Source organism: Eurosta solidaginis, chromosome 5 (genome assembly GCF_040869045.1).
Source record: "Eurosta solidaginis isolate ZX-2024a chromosome 5, ASM4086904v1, whole genome shotgun sequence".
NCBI classification, from domain to species: Eukaryota; Metazoa; Arthropoda; class Insecta; order Diptera; family Tephritidae; genus Eurosta; species Eurosta solidaginis.
Genome location: NC_090323.1, coordinates 213,397,296 through 213,414,880, shown reverse-complemented (window position 1 = coordinate 213,414,880; position 17,585 = coordinate 213,397,296). Strand labels below are relative to the sequence as shown.

General features: G+C 39.3%; 1 protein-coding gene across 8 annotated transcripts in view; it reads left to right on the top strand.

Moving 5' to 3' along the window:
- LOC137252435 (ras-related and estrogen-regulated growth inhibitor) overlaps positions 1-17,363 on the top strand; it is a 53,361-nt gene extending 35,998 nt beyond the window's left edge. For all 8 annotated transcript variants that reach the window (XM_067788110.1, XM_067788114.1, XM_067788113.1 and 5 more), the window contains 2 exons: positions 10,180-10,253; positions 16,750-17,363. In XM_067788110.1, the coding sequence (XP_067644211.1) occupies positions 10,180-10,253; positions 16,750-17,154 (479 nt within the window). In that variant the 3' untranslated portion in view covers positions 17,155-17,363. The remainder of the gene's footprint in view (positions 1-10,179; positions 10,254-16,749) is intronic.
- Positions 17,364-17,585: the final 222 nt, after the last annotated feature.

The window sequence follows — 17,585 nt, the reverse complement described above, 5'->3', positions numbered from 1 at the left end:
ACCTTTCCACTCAGATAGTTGCCAATAGAATGATTGTAACATTCAATATCAAGCACCACACGCTTTTTACTGTGAACTAAATTATTATGTTAATAACTTAAATTTTATTATAATTTTATTTTGAGGTGATTAACTATAAATGATTGTTTGACCTTCTACTACTGTTATATAAACTCTTTTTAATTGAAAATTATTTTCTATTTTTTAGTTCGGTTAGCTATAAAAGCGTATTTTTTAGTTTTTTTAAACTATTATTTATTTTTAATTTTTTAGTTCAAGTAATTTAAAAATTTTAGTCGAGAGTGATGAAACCGCGAAACGCCAGCGGTCCATGGATGAATCCAACCCCACGGCACCGAAAAGGGCCAAGACGCAGGGAGGCTGTACGCGGTCTTTCGCCGAAATTGCCAAGGGTCGGCAGTTCATTGGCATTATAGACGATAGCAGCGAAGATGGCAGGATCCCGAAACAACAGTGGAAGTGGATCGAGGCTGCGCTCGCTACGGTGGCCGTTAAGGCCAAGAAAGGCATCCCTGCTCCACCGCCATCTTACACCGTTGCAGGGTGGTTCCAGGGCAATGTCAAGCTAACTGCCTGTGATGACGCCAGGTCGGTAAACCTCTACAGGGCCGCCGTCACGCTGATAGGGGTGGTATATCGGGGCGCGCGCCTCAAGGTAGTGGAGGCGCGTGATATCCCCTCACGACCAAGGGCTAGAGCCTGGGTTCCAGTGACGCCAACGGACCCAGCTGACATCATGAAGTTGCTCCAGGAGTACAACCCGCCACAGGTTTGGAAGTCAACCCGGATAAAACCGAGCTTGTCTTCTTCACGAGGATTTACAAAGTACCAAATCTTACACCGCCAAGAATTGGGGGTACGTTCTGAGCGTTTAGCGATCAAGTCAAGTATTTGGGAGTCATTATGGATAGGAAGCTATTATGGCGTGACAATATAGTGGAGCGATCCAAGAAGGAATCACCTGCAAGAGGGCAATTGGCACCTCATGGGGATTCTCCCTAAGGTGACCTACTGGATTTACACAGCCATTGTGCGCCCGATTCTTCTTTATGGTGCCTTGGTCTGGTGGAATGCGCTAGCTAAAAGTACCTATCTTAAAATGCTTCAAAAGGTGCAACGGAGTTCGGAGCTCTGCATTACCGGGGCTCTCGGCTCCACTCCAGATTCCGTTACATACATACATGGATACATAGATACGTAGATAGATACAGGCCAAGCTAATAAAAGCGTGTTAAAAAGGGCTCCAGTATGCTCTTTCGTAGACGTGCCATGCATCCACTTCTATCATTAATAAAGGAATGCGTTTTTCGCATTATGTGCAAGGTTTCAAATCTATGGCCATTTGGGGTAGTCTTAAGTTCAATTGACCTTATGTCCGTTAACCTTATGTCAGCCCATCATCACATTATTGCATTGTCATCGAGCCTTGATACGTGTGCAAAGTTTCAATCAAACCATTGGCCATTCAAAGTGGTAATAAGGCCAATTGACATTATAGCCGTTGACATTATGTCACCACACCATCACATTAATGCATTGTCATCGAGCCTTGATACGTTTGCAAAGTTTCAATCAAACTTATGGCCACTCAAAGGGGTAATAAGGCCAATTGACCTTATGGCCGTTGACCTTATGTCCCCGCACCATCACATTAAAGCATTGTCATCAAGCTTTGATACGTATGCAAAGTTTCAATCAAACATATGGCCATTCAAAGTGGTAATAAAGCCAATTGGCCTTATGGCCGTTGACCTTATGTCACCGCACCACCACATTAATGCATTGTTATCGGTCCTTGATACGTGTGCAAAGTTTCAAATTAATCAGGCTTCTAGAAACCGGTGAAAATTAAGCTGAAAGATTCCGTTACATACAGGCCAAGCTAATAAAAGCGTGTTAAAAACATTCTATTCGGAAACTCTTTTACATTCTTAAGACTACCACCTTTTCGACTAAAAGGAATATAAACAAGTAAGGAAGGCTAAGTTCGGGTGTAACCGAACATTACATACTCAGTTGAGAGCTATGGAGACAAAATAAGGAAAATCACCATGTAGGAAAATGAACCTAGGGTAACCCTGGAATGTGGTTGTATGACATGTGTATCAAATGGAAGGTATTAAAGATTATTTTAAGAGAGAGTAGACCATAGTTCTATGGATGGACGCCATTTAGGGATATGGCCATTAAGGTGGACCAGGGCTGACTCTAGAATTTGTTTGTACGATATGGGTATCAAATGAAAGGTGCTACTGAGCATTTTAAGAGGGAGTGAGCCTTAGGTCTATCGGTGGACGCCTTTTCGAGATATCGCCATTAAGGTGGACCAGGGTGACTCTAGAATGTGTTTGTACGATATGGGAATCAAATGAAAGGTGTTACTGAGCATTTTAAGAGGGAGTGGGCACTAGGTCTATAGGTGGACGCCTTTTCGAGATATCGCCATTAGGGTGGGCCAGGGGTGACTCTAGAATGTGTTTGTACGATATGGGTATCAAACGAAAAGTGTTACTGAGCATTTTAAGAGGGAGTGGGCACTAGGTCTATAGGTGGGCGCCTTTTCGAAATGCCGCCATTAGGGTGGGCCAGGGGTGACTCTAGAATGTTTGTACGATATGGGTATCAAACGAAAGGTGTTACTGAGCATTTTAAGAGGGAGCGGGCATTATGTCTATAGGTGGACGCCTTTTCGAGATATCGCCATTAGGGTGGGCCAGGGGTGACTCTAGAATGTGTTTGTACGATATGGATATCAAATTAAAGGTATTAATGAGGGTTTTAAAAGCGAGTGGCCCTTAGATGTATATGTGAAGGCGTTCACGCGATATCGACCAAAATGTGGACCAGGTGATCCAGAAAATCATCTGTCGGGTACTACTAATTTATATATATATGCAATACCACTAACAGTATTCCTGCCAATATTCCAAGGGCTGTTGATTTCGCCTTGTAGAACTTTTTCATTTTCTTCTACTTAATATGGTAGGTGTCCCACCCATTTTACAAAGTTTTTTCCAAAGTTATATTTTGCGTCAATAAACCAATCCAGTTACCATGTTTCATCCCTTTTTTCGTATGTGGTATAGAATCATGGCATTTTTTTTTATTTTTCGTAATTTTCGAAATCGATAAAGTGGGCGTGGTTATGGTCGGATTTCGGCCATTTTTTATACCAAGATAAAGTGAGTTCATATAAGTACGTGGGCTAAGTTTAGTAAAGACATATCGGTTTTTGCTCAAGTTATTGTGTTAACGGCCGAGCGGAAGGACAGACGGTGGACTGTGTATAAAAACTAAGCGTGGCTTCCACCGATTTCGCCCATTTTCACAGAGAACAGTTACCGTCATAGAGTCTATGCCCCTACCAAATTTGAGAAGGATTGGTAAATTTTTGTTCGACTTATGGCATTAAAAATGGGCGGAGCCACGCCCATTTTGAAATTTTCCTTTATTTTTGTATTTTATTGCATCATATCATTACTGGAGTTGAATTTTGACTTAATTTACTTATATACAGTAAAGATATTTAATTTTTTGTTAGAATATGAATTTTAAAAAATTTTTTTTTAAAAAGTGAGCGTGTTCTTCATCCAATTTTGCTAATTTTTATTTAGCACATATATAGTAATAGTAGTAACGTTCCTGCCAAATTTCATCATGATATCTTCAACGACTGCCAAATTACAGCTTGCAAAACTTTTAAATTACCTTCTTGTAAAAGTGAGCGGTGCCACGCCGATTGTCCAAAATCTTACTAATTTTATATTCTGCGTCATAACGTCAAGCCACCTACCAAGTTTCATCGCTTTAACCGCCTTTGGCAATGAATTATCGCATTTTTTCGGTTTTTCGAAATTTTCGATATCGAAAAAGTGGGCGTGGTTATAGTCCGATATCGTTCATTTTAAATAGCGATCTGAGATGAGTACTCAGAAACCTACGTACCAAATTTCATCAAGATACCTCAAAATTTATTCAAGTTATCGTGTTAACGGCAGACGGACGGACGGACGGACGGACGTACATGGCTCAATCAAATTTTTTTTCGATACTGATGATTTTGATATATGGAAGTATATATCTATCTCGATTCCTTTATACCTGTACAACCAACCATTATCCAATCAAAGTTAATATACTCTGTGAGCTCTGCTCAACTGAGTATAAAAAATCGTACTGGAATTCAGATACATTAGTGTCTCTTTTTTACTGTGTTCAGTATTACTTTCAAGCTAGTGAGTGAATTCATAGGAGACCTAAATGATTTGTTAAAGGTTAAGAACATGCAGACTACCTAGTCAATCAGGGTAATATAGCAACATCCCATGGCACAGAGTGTGTGAAACCATAAGTAACTGGGAAACAAAGCAATGTAGACAACACTGAATTGAATGCCCAGGACAAAGACAAGAGAGGACCTACGAACTCTCACTGTTTACTATATGAGACACCGTTATTTGCGATATGACCTTAGTTAGTTAAATCTATCCGACAAAAAAATCGGTCGGTTTGTGGAGAATGAGACACCGGTTCACATATCCTGTGAACGCGTCGCTCTGGGAAGGCAAATACTATAATTTTTAGGTGTCGTGACTCCAAATTCCCTCGTGGTGTGGAGTAAAGAGCCTGAGGAGCATAAAAGCATCCACGTGCAATAATAGGCTGAAAGGTCAAGAACCACAGAACAAATAATAAAATAATGATGCTTTGTTATTGAAAGATTAGGTCAGGTTAGCTATATTCATTCACATGTTCCATGCATACAATAACTAGATTAATAAAAATATGCAGTCATATGTAGACTAGTAGAAATATAAAAAACTCGTACTGTAGATATATAAGTGTGTTCAATAAAATTTATCTTTATTTTACGGTGTTATTAGAAGTGAGGTCAGCAGCTAGGCTGACACATGCTGAATGCACACTAGACTGGGTCGATTTATTAACCGATATCGCGCCATCGATTTTTCGATAGTATTTGGGCTCAGGAAAAAAAGTTCCACTACGCACACCCAAAAAAATAATTTTCGAGCCTGCGAAAAAAATGGCGAAAGGGTAAATTTTTCAATCAAAATACTCCCCAAAAGCCAAAAAAAAATTTTTTTTTTCAAAAACTGTTATCGCCAACGTTTTTACAACAGTTTTTTGAAAAAAAAAAAAATTTTGGTTTTGGGAAGTGTTTTAGTCGAAAAATGTACCCTTTCGCCATTTTTTTTTTTCGCAGGCTGGAAAATTAGTTTTTTGGGTATGCGTAGTGGAACTTTTTTTCCTGAGCCCAAATCCTATTGAAAAATTGATGGCGCGATATCGGTTAACTTTTGTCCATACAAAACGACCCAGGTTAATGCACACAATAGCAAATAGTACGTGTCAATAGTATATAACATATGCCCACTTTTTTGTGAAAGCGAAGGTCGCACCTGAACACTTTTATAATTATTTTATAATTCATTTCAAATAATTGAATTTTTATAGCACTTACGCTTTAATGACTGATCGAGACATCGTAATATTTAAACTCAATTTATCTTTCCGCATAGCATAAAAATGTGGTAGATAATCGAATAAATTTCAACGCAATGAGTGATAGAAATGTTTAGTAAAAAAATTCAAAAACATGAAATTTAATTATTAATATTTTTAGCAAAAAAACACATATACTCGCAACTGAATTAGGAAACGCAAAAAAAATCTAGTTTTTATACAACTTCCTTCCTACACACGAACAACTCATATATATCTGCATATATGATGGATTTTTTATGTGTAATTTTAATGTCGTCATACATAGCAAGGCTCTTTAGCAGTTGCGTGTTTTCATGCTCCATTCACTTTCATTTTAAAGTGAGAGGATTTAATATGCTCATACAGTCAGTGTCAAAAGAAAGTGTATTCTTGCTAAAAAATATCAATATAACCTCTTCTTAAAGGTTTTTCAGGTGACATAATGCATGATACAGAAAAGAAGGTAGTTCCATTCAAAAGTTTTTGACGTATTTGGGAATTTTTGAATTTTCATAATATTTGTTTTTTGCCAGAAGCGTTGCTATACCGTTACTGTTTAAGGCGAAATTGTGGTTTTTCGAGATGGAAATTTCCTTTAGGATGAAAACGCAATGGTCATCTGAGACAATAATAATATGCTTTAGCACGATTTATGTGCATATATGTCGATTGAGAATACAGTAAAACACGCAATTTTATTGAAAAATAATGGATAACGACTTATACATTGGTTAATGACTCATATCTTTATGACAGCTTGACCCCTAGACAGAAAAAAAATACACGAAAAATCCTGTTGTTCTGGCATGGCCCTATTATCATGCCCCTACAGTAGATATTTCTCAAGGCATGTTGGGAAAAAGTGTACCTCCAAAGTCTGCACATCTATGTCAATTCTACACAGAATGTTTATAGGCGGGGCTGCCCCAAGGTGACCCCTGGTACAACGGGCAAAAACACTCTCATCACTAGTGGCTAACCTGCAGAGCTTCAGGGTAATGTTCTCCCTAAAATGGTTTAACAATTCCCCCTAAAGCGCAACGCTTGAATTATACAATAAATAAAAAAAAATAAAAATGAGGACTTGTAGCCCATTTATCAAGAAATTACGGTGTCGGTTTATAAGGACCTCCTTTGAGCAAGCAATTGACAAACGTGTATGTTTTGTCAAAATGTTCTGAGCAAACGTACGGACACTTAAGAGGGCTATATTCCCTTGCTTTCCATTCGATCCATTTTTCTTCCACCAAAAAAATTTTCGGGAGCTCGAAAAACCTCCTTTTCTAGACTGATATTTTGTATTAAAATATTTCCGCTTGGCGCTCATCTTTTTCTTTTTTATTTAAAATAACTATGAAAATAATTTAGTCGTATCATCAAAATTAGAAAAATTAACATTTTTCAATCGGGTAGCTTGTTTTTGGTGAAGTTGTCATTGTCCCCGCAAAAGTAAAGTGGCTAACGTCATACTAAATGGAACTAGCTCCATTTTTGTTATCATGACATAATGGAAAATTTTATATTTTTTTTTTAAATAATATGTTATTCTCCCTATTTTAATGGAAAAAAACACAACTCTTACAACAAAAAAGGCTATGGATGCAAAAATCGGAAATATTTCATATTGTAACGAATTTGCTTGCAAATCCTCTTATTTGACTTTTTGCTAAGTTCGTATCACTGAACTGTTGAATAAATAAATCCAATACTGAATAATGGAAAAATGGCCTTTATTAAAGTACTTCACAATAACACTTATACTTTGCAACTAGCTGGCTTAATAACCAAACTGATAGCTTAAATGGAACTGACTTTCAAAATAATACTGCTATTGCTCTCTAGATGTCGTCTCAATCGAAACTGAATATAGCGCCTCTACCGCTGGTGCTTTTATTCTCTGTGATTTCCTCGTGGCATCTTCTAGGCGCTTCCAGAATTTGCATAGTTGCCGTCATATAATTATAACTACAGATGCACGTATATAGCTTCTCATATGTGTGGATTTGTGAGCGACACTTCAACAATTACAATTGCATACTTTTGGGAGCATCTCTTCTCTGCTGCGTGTACGCACATATGTGTAGACATAATGTTTTATTCGTTAAGTAGATACATAATGATTGATCTATGGATGTGCATGCAAGGCGCTTCTTAGCATCGGCTTAGAGATGGCAGCACCCCTTAGTTTTGCTAATATTCGTAACAATGTGTTTAGTGTCAAGAGAAAATGTACAAATTGGCGTTCATGTGTTTGCAAGGAAAAAAGCCGTTACACCCGTAACACAAATGCCGACTTTGTTGTATTTGCAGCGGCAAGGAAGCGAACTTCTTCCCAAAGGAATTAAAAGGTCCCGACCCAATTCGAGTATAATGCTGGACTTTTAATGAAGGGCGTGGTTTGGTCCACTTGTATTCCTGCTAGCAATCTGCACTCTTGCAGAGTTAACATCAGGCCACAAATGTACAAGACAGTCATATGAACTAGAACAGAACAGGAGCTGGCTCGCAAATGTATGCACCCAACTTCAATGGTTTTCTTTATAAAGTCTTGCTCTGTCAACATTTCCAGACATTGCAGAGGAAATCCGACTTCTTCGGAAGACGCCGGTCGTCTTGCCTCAACTAGATCAGTTCCTGTGCGAATTATCCCCACATAACGCAAAGGGCCTATTCAACTGTGATGTGATACAAAAATTAATTTTTATGGCTAAACCTCGTTGTGACTGCTAGTTTCCCTAACCATTAGAAAACTTGAATGAAGCTTCTTGAGAATATTGAGCGGACCTTTTTTGCAATAACAGTTCGGTGGACGGAGAGTTCTGTCGCAGCCGATAAGGACCCGATTTATGATAAAATTGATGTAATTAGAGCGCTGTTATCTGCTTGAGATTAAGATCAGGTTTTACGACTTAAATGGAAAAAGGTGTTCCTTTTATCAGTGTGCTGGTAATGGCAAGTATGCTGCCCCATTGTAGGGTCTCGCTGCAAGGCCATGTGCAACCTGATTAAACAAAGCGAACGGTTTTTCCTCCAAATTTAGAAAACAAAAACCAAATAGTAACCATTTTAAAATAACTTTGGATACATTTATTACAATTCTTTTATCATTGTGACATTTGAAAAAGTTTACAAATTTTTGTATGTTTCCTTTGGTTTGGCATTCACAAAAGATTTTGGAGAGAGGTTTCAAAATGTTTTTAAAAATCAAAAAACCATTATGGCCGCTGAATAGAGATAATGGTTTTACCTTCTAATGTTTTTATTATGATTGTTATTTTCCACGTGTGTACACTTTCTTTTGACCCTGACTGTTTATTAATTGTGAAAATTACTCGAATATACAGATATGTATGTGGAAGCCAATATACGCATATGTTAAATATACTCAGCGTGCTTTGCACACAGAGTATATTAACTTTGATTGGATAACGGTTGGTTGTATAGGTATAAAGGAATCGAGATAGATATAGGCTTCCATATATCAAAATCATCAGTATCGAAAAAAAATTTGATTGAGCCATGTCCGTCCGTCCGTTAACACGATAACTTGAGTAAATATTGAGATATCTTCACCAAATTTGGTACACGAGCTTATCTGGACCCGGAATAGATTTGTGTTGAAAATGAGAGAAATCGGATGATAACCACGCCCACTTTTTATATATATAACATTTTGCAAAACACAAAAAACCTGATTATTTAGTAAATAATACACCTAGAATGTTGTAATTTGACATGTAGGCTGATATTGAGACTCTTGATAACAATTTGCAAAAAAATTTTAAAATGATAAAACCCTTAATGGAATAAGAGAATTGGGAGGGTGGTTCAACATGAGATAGTAACTTAGTGATACTAATTACCGAAACTCACTTGTGATAAAATCAATACAAATATTATTAATATAAATCAAAAATCGTTAAAGCTATCGTAACAAAATTCGACAGAGAGGTTGTCTTTGCTATAAGGAATGCTTTAATGAAAAATTAACAAAATCGGTTAAGGACCACGCCCACTTTTATATAAAAGATTTTTATAAGTGTCGTGGACGAATAAAATAAGCCATATCTTTGCAAAAAAAGAGCTTTATATCAATGGTATTTTATTTCCCAAGTTTATTTATCACAACAAATAGGAAAAACTTCAAATTTAAAAAAATGGTCGTGACCCCGCCCCTTTTATGCCTAAGCAATTTTCTATGTTTCTGGAGCTATAACTCGAAGAAAAATTAACGGATCGTAATACACAGATTTCTCCTATAGCAGGAAATATTTCTAGAAAAAATGGACGAGATCGGTTAAAGACCACGCCCACTTTTTTTAAAAGATTTTTAAAAGGGTCGTAGATGAAAATAGTAAGCTGCAACTTTGCAAAAAAATAGTTTTGATTCAATGATATTTCACTTATCAAGTTTCATTGTAAGAGGAAATGGGGAGACATTTTTTTTAACGGGCGGTGCCACGTGTTATATAGAAAAGTAATTTATCTGAAATTAAATGTACAATTGAAGCTCACGCTGAGTATATAATGTTCGGTTACACCCGAACTTAGACACCTTTACTTGTTTTTTATATAAAAATACTCATTCCTGTAGTCACGTTTAATTTTAAACTATAATATGTAAAAGCATTTGTATGCTTGTGTTTATTACAGAAAATCGATATAAATACGAAACGATGGTGGAGGGAGAACCGGTCCTATTTGAATTACTAGACACATGCCCCAAGGTAAGGAAATTATCCTGTGAGTTCATATATCTACAAACATACTGACTGGCTGACGCCAAAACAAGGACAAGTGAGATTGCAAGGACATGCATAATGGCGCGCACACACACGCACAAACTAATTATACACACACAATAACTTACTCTATCTAATTTTGTACAAGTACATACATATTTAACTACGTAGATACTATAATTAATATTTATGGTTTTATATCTATGCGTTGAATGAAATCATTCCTGTTGCATGTTTACTTCATTGGTAAGGCGAGACAAATGCAATCAAGAAAATTGTGTGTTATAGATTGACTTTAAGATGGATCTAGCTTTGTTAACAAACGGTTTAATATCTAAAAAATACCATTCCCCGCAGCATGGCATCAGATAAACTAATTTCGAAACTGGTATTTTTTGGAAAAGATAATTTGTTTAGTTCGTCCTACTCCAACGATTAGTTCTTTGATGGATCGGGGTTGATGTGGGGTTGAAAGTCAATGCGGAGAAGATGAATACGGTCTTGTTTACAAAGAGATACAAGGTCCTAAATTGGACCAGGCCTAAGTTAGGAGGGGTGACCTTACAGGAGAAACCTTGCAGTAAGCTCTCATGGAAGCTCAACGTGGAGGAGAGGGTCAAGAAGGCCTCAACGGCACTCTATGCATGTAAAAGAATGCTGGGGTGTACGTGGGGCCTATCGCCCTCTCTTTCTTATTGGGTTTTTACAGCGATTGTAAGCCCTATTCTATACTATGGAGTTCTTGTTTGGTGGAAATCCACACAAAAAACAACATACCTCAAAAAATTAGAGGGCGTATGCAGACTATCGATACTTAACATTACGGGAGCGTTGAAAACAACCCTGACGGCTGCACTGATGCCATTCTGCACATTCCACCTGTAGACCTGGTAGCAAAGAACAAAGCATTAACGACCGCAACCAGGCTCGGTGGTGCGGGGCAGCTTGAGCGCCGACCATATGGCCATAGTAGTATAGCGGCATCAATCACAAGACGAACAGAGTACCTGATTCGAGGGAGATCTTAAGGCCACAATAGAGGTGGGCAGTTGGCGCAAGTGTGCACAAATGGCGGACGAGGCGATACATGTGTACACCGATGGTTCCAAAGTAGTGGAAGGAGTAGGGTCTGCGGTATACTGCGCTGATTCGGAAATAAGCAGATCCTACAGGCTGCCGGATTACTGTAGCGTTTTCCAAGCGGAAATATTAGCCGTAACCAAAGCAGTAGAAACCCTGGAAGCGAATAGCTTAAGATGCAACCGTGTTAACTTTTATATTCACAGTCAGCAGCAATTAACGCAATAATCTCACATAGCACAGCATCTAAATGCGTGTTAGAGTGTAAGCAGTCTCTGGAGAGAATCCGGACAGGGAGAAGCATACATCTATATTGGGTCCCAGCGCATATGGGTATAGATGAGAATAAAAAAGCGGACGAACTAGCTAAAAAGGGCGCATCCCTTGAAGCTTGCTCCGTAGACGTACCAATTAGATTGGGCGAGATTAAGCGAAGGCGAGAGGTGCACATGATCGACCAAGCGAGAAAGGAGTGGTTTCTAGCGCGGGGCTGTGAAGTGTCGAAGATTATGTGTAGGTCTTACAACCTTAGACTAACGCAGTTGCTTCTATCATTAAAAAGAGAGGAATGTAGACTCATGACGGGTATTCTGACTGGACACTGCCTTCTGGCGTCTCATGCCTTTAAATTAGGCTTGGTCAGTGATAGCAGATGGAAGGAAGCAGGAAGTGCGGGTTGGAGGAGGAAACGATCGAGCACATTCTGTGCTATTAGGAGTGATACAGCTGTCAGATCTAGTAGCAGCAAGTGGCTTAAGTCCTAGGAAACTTCTAGTATTTGCCAAGAGGACGGAGTTATTTTATAACATAGGTCCTGGTTTTTGATAGGGTTTTTCAATTTGGTCGTTAAAACAAACTTCCGGTAACACTACGGACTCAATCAGTCTAAGTGAGGTCCTCATGGACCGGCCAGTTCAACCTAACCTAACCTACTCACCACCTCCGCTATCGTTTCTTCCGCTTTCTTTCCCAACTTTTCTCCTAAATATATCCTTATACCACCCTCACATCGTTAAACTCTTCTTTTCCCTATACCCTTCCAAACCCTCGTCACCTCCCCCTCCTTTTCCGTTTCCCCTGTGTCTGCTTGTACCTCTGCATTTCCATGTCCCTCTCTCCGTTTCTGTTCTACTCCGCACCACTATCCCCTTTCCATTCCTTTTCCCTTTGTTGACTCTGTCGAGTTTCACTCAATTTAACTAAACATATTTTTATTAAAATTACTATAAAAAAATACCCCTGTTAATTTGGGGCATACAAATATCGTTTTAAGGCTTGAATTAGGAAAATTGACTTAGAAGATCAGCTGTTTACTCTAAAAAAGAGCTTCTCCAACCCAAATGTCAATCTCCCCTACTTGAAGCGTATTTGACAATATTTTACACATATTTAGCAAGCAAAACAAAGGCAAGCCCAAGCCCTTAATGGAATAAGAGAATTGGGAGGGTGGTTCAACATGAGATAGTAACTTAGTGATACTAATTACCGAAACATATAGAATCCATACCTCTCAAGTGGCCATCAACACTGATAGCACTCCCAAAACCTTCAGGGAGTATCATTATCGTTAAAACAACAACCGTGAAGCTATTCAACGACTTTCCAAGGCATATGGGAATAAAGGATGTGGCAATTAACCTAACTGCTGATATCTGTTCAGAGCTTTTGTTGGACATTGCTAAGTACAGATTCATTGCACCATCTTCCTACCGAAAAGACGTTTTTTGTTCATAAAAGTTGAACGGCCGACCCACCCTAATGACGAAAAACAAATAGATGCATTGCAAGTTTGGACAGAAAAATTTTATTTACAACTTCAAGAAGAAGAATGTCAGTGTGCCTCTTAAATCACGGCAGTGAGGAATAAACCAGAATAAAAACTAAGTTCGAACTTAAATTTTATATATAGGTCTAACTAGTCCGAATAGGATGAAACTTGACCATCCACAAATCGAAGTCTTTTGCGAGTGGAGGGTTTTCGCAAGTTGGACTAAAATCTACACATAGTTTCTCTGGAGTAAATTTGGGTTGAGCTTCTTGTAGCCGATATGACCTAGTGCCCTAACACCACTAACTCACTCACTATAAGAGGTGGATGTGGAGACCATCTATTTTTTCTTGAAATTTTAATTTGAAAAAGACACCCGAGTTTTCATGTTAATTATGTCAGTCGCTGCAAAATTTTATTTCACTCAGTCTCTCTGCAGAATTTGCTCCCACTAGCCTACATAAGGGATAAGCACAACCCCCTGTCAACCAACGCAATTGTCAACTTCTACCCATGGCAAATCATGTTTATTTAGTAGACGAAGCTCTGGCGACACCAAGCTTCTGAATACCGTAGAAAGTGGTAATATCAAAAATTTTTCCCAATGTTTAGACAAGTAATTTAGTGATGCTTTTCCGGCAGAGGGTCATCCATATAAATAAAACTACCTAAGTTTTTGGAGGATCCTTACTATCGCTATAAGTAGAAAAAGAAGAGTGGAGTATACTTGGAACCAATCATGACCGACATGCTGTGGCAAAAGAACATATGGCCTGCTAAAACGATCTAGGGGATAAATCCTTAGAATTACTATCCCAATCATATGATACTAACAACTTGTCCTTCTCGACGAGAGAATGGGATCATACCTTTTTAAATCATTTGCAGGAGCGAATGCTCAGCACACATTATGTTTCACAGGCTCGGTAACATAGTATCGAGAGGGTGCTGGGTGGAATATTTTGCCAAGAGCTCGGGATAAGGCGAAAATTTAGGCTGCCCGATGACTGCAGCATCTGCCAGGTGGTGGTCGCCGCTCTAAAGGATGTTATCCGTCTATGTTACTGTTAGGGACTTTAACATCTAATCAGATAACCAGGCAGCTGTCAAAGTGCTAAGCTCTGCTACCGTGAGGTCGCTTGCGAATCAGGTAAGCAAATTCTGGGATGACACCATCTCTTTCGTTCCCCTTGTTGACTTCTGCAGGGCACTGCCGAATGGGAGTCCATGTGGTGCACCTTATTATGCGAGACACTCGCAGCTTTTTTAGTTTTATCGAGGAGTACGAGGTGGAATTATCTAGCCAGTCTCACGATAAGAGTACTCCGGCCCTCTCTCATGTATCACCTAAGGATTTCAGGCCAATCACTCTCTCGTCGTTTCTTCTTAAGACTTTTGAGCGGTTGATTGATCTGCACCTACGAGAAAGGATACCTCGGGGTTACTGTCGGCTTCACAGCATACGTACTGTAAGGGCAGATTGACGGAAACGGCTCTTCATTCGATTGTAAAGCAAATAGAGGGGTCCCAGAGCATACACGGGTGCCTTTCTAGACATCGAGGGGGCTTTTAACAAAGTCTTACCGGGGGCAATCGAAAGAGCTCTGGTGGGTTTAGGAGTCGAGGCGGCTCTGGTTGAATTTATTAGCAAACTTAAGGGGCACGCCACTGGTGGTGTCCTATCTCCTCTGCTCTGGGTTGTGGTAGTCAACGAGCTTCTTGTGGAGCTGAAAGCAAATGGTTGTCGCGTGGTTGCCTATGCAGATGACCTCGCTATCCTAGTCAGAGGCAAATTTCTGGGCACCCTGCGCGATGTTCTGCAGGGCTACCTGGATACTGTGGCTAGGTGGGCTGAAGCACGTGGATTGGCGATCAACTCGGGAAAAACGGAATTGGTTCTTTTTACAAGGAGATATAAGATGCCCGATTTCAGAACTCCCTCGATTGGAGGGGTACCGTTGGTACTTTCTGATAGGGTTAAATATTTGGGGATTGTTTTGGACAAGAAACTGTCCTGGGGACCCAATCTCTCTCTTTCTTTTGTCTTTTGTCAAGAGCTAAATGTAAGCCGCAAGTTTAAGTTGGCTGCTCACTGCAGTGTATTCCAAGTGAAAGTTGCTGCGATTAAGGATGCGGTGGATGGAATGCTATCCATTGCTACTACGGTTAGGGAATTTAACATCTACTCTGATAGCCAAGCGGCTATCAAGGCCTTGAGGTCAACTACAGTGCGATCGAGGTTGGTCTGGGGGTGCCTGACCTCGCTTGCGATTGCATCGAATTATTTTACAATTAAGATTATCTGGGTCCCGGGCCATAGTGATATCCCGGGTAACTGTAAATCGGATCTCTTAGCCCGCATCGGTACAACTGAACCGGTTGAAGATGGTTGTAGGGATTTCGGGATTCCGCTGCCACCTGTGGATTGCTCCTCCACAGCTGGACCTCGAGTCAGCTCAGCAAACGTTGGGCGGAACCACGTCTTGCAGGGTAGCAAGATCTTTCTGGCCGGAAGTGGATATCAGGAGGTCTGCTGAAATAATTGGGTTCACTAAGGCTCATCTATCAATGGTTATTGGGGTTTTGACATTGCACTGTCCCATGGGTATCAATGCGGTACGTCTCAATATACTGGAAACTCCATCCTGCTGCAGCTGTATGGAGGATGATGAGATGGAATCACCAAATCATTTTATGCTTGATTGCCCAGCTTTTGCCAGAACTAGGCGAAAGTACTTCAGTCGCGACTAACTTGGATCTCCCGAGGATTTATCCAAAGTTGAGATCGGTATCATTCAGAGCTTTATCGTTGCTACCCAACGATTCTCTAAGTAGTTAGATCTAAGTCACCGTTATTTTTGGCGTATGTGGCATCACAATGGACCTTCGTGTTGTCCAAGTGAGCTATCCTTATCAGGGCAGCTACCACCTAACCTAACCTAACTGCGGCCCGTATCCCTTGCAACTGCGAGGCACAGCAGTTAGGTTGAACTTGTCGGTACGTGACCTCATTAGACTGATTGAGTCCACAGTGTTAGGCAGCAACCGACTAACAACCATATAGAAGGAATTTGGCTTCATCAACGGCCAGAGTACTACTATTGAAGAGCACTTATTATTTTCCAATTGATCCAATCAGCAGAGGAAGGCAACTAAATATGTACTTCCGCCATTAAATTCGGTTCCATGTCTACTACTTTGCGATGAGGTAGTTTGCAGTTTGCTGATTTCACTACCGGGAAATTTTTGAATTTGGAAAAGTAAATTGTTGTTGTATGCGTCAGTAGTTCACTAGGGTTTATGAGTGTCACTACTGAAACAGTTACTTAATTTTCCACTTTGCTGCAAGAATGAAAGCGCCAAATAGTATGTATGGCTGTATAAGTACTACTATCAGCATATACTTCATTATACTCCTGTCTTTCTTGATATACATACTTATATATAATGTGTTTCATTTGTGTTTCTTTCTTTTCATTGCAACCTTGGTTTCGACTTACGTTTTTATTCTGGCTGATGTCACCGTAATACATCACACCAACAACAACATACGCAACCAAAAACTACGCTGATGTAATGTGTCATTGAAAACTCTTTTCACTTTCAAACAAAAATAAACCAACACCCCCACAGGCTGATGACGAATTCCCAAATGCAGCAGAATTAATACAATGGGCCGATGGGCTTCTACTTGTTTACTCAATCACAGATCGTAGTTCCTTCAATTATATACGACGTGCAAAATCAGATCTGCAATCCGATACACCACTGCAATTAGTAGCGAATAAAGTGGATATGGTACATTTAAGGCAAGTCAGCCGAGATGAGGGCGAAATTTTAGCTAAAGATTTTGAATGTAAATTTAGTGAAGTCTCAGCGGCGGATCATGTTGATCAAGTTGCTGAAGTATTCCACGAACTATGCAAAGAGGTGCTGGCGTCCAAACGAAAATCGAAACAAAGCCTCTTGGAACGTATGTTGGGCGGTGCACGACCCTACAGTCGGGGGAAAAGTGACAGTAATTTGCCGAAAGACTGATGCTTATTGAACAATACCCAAACGGCGGCATACCAGTTGTTACTTTATTGTCATAAAATAGTTTATAATCTAACTCTTTTTAAGTGTATTTTAATATAGTAGTATATAAAGATTTTATCCTAATTTATTTATGTACAGTCGTAGTATTTCATACAAATATTTATTTTATATGATTAGCTAAAAATTAAATAAACATTTTTTAATTGTAATATTACTACAACTGTTTTGTCACTTCATTATTCATATTGTAACGAATTTACTGGCAAATCCTCTTATTTGCAATCTTCTGCTAACGTTCGTATCGCTAACCTGTTGAATAAATAACTCCAATATTGAATAATGGAAAAATGGCCTTTATTAAAGTACTTCACAATAACACTTATACTTTGCAACTAGCCTGCTTAATAAACAATCTGTCTGATAGCTTAAAT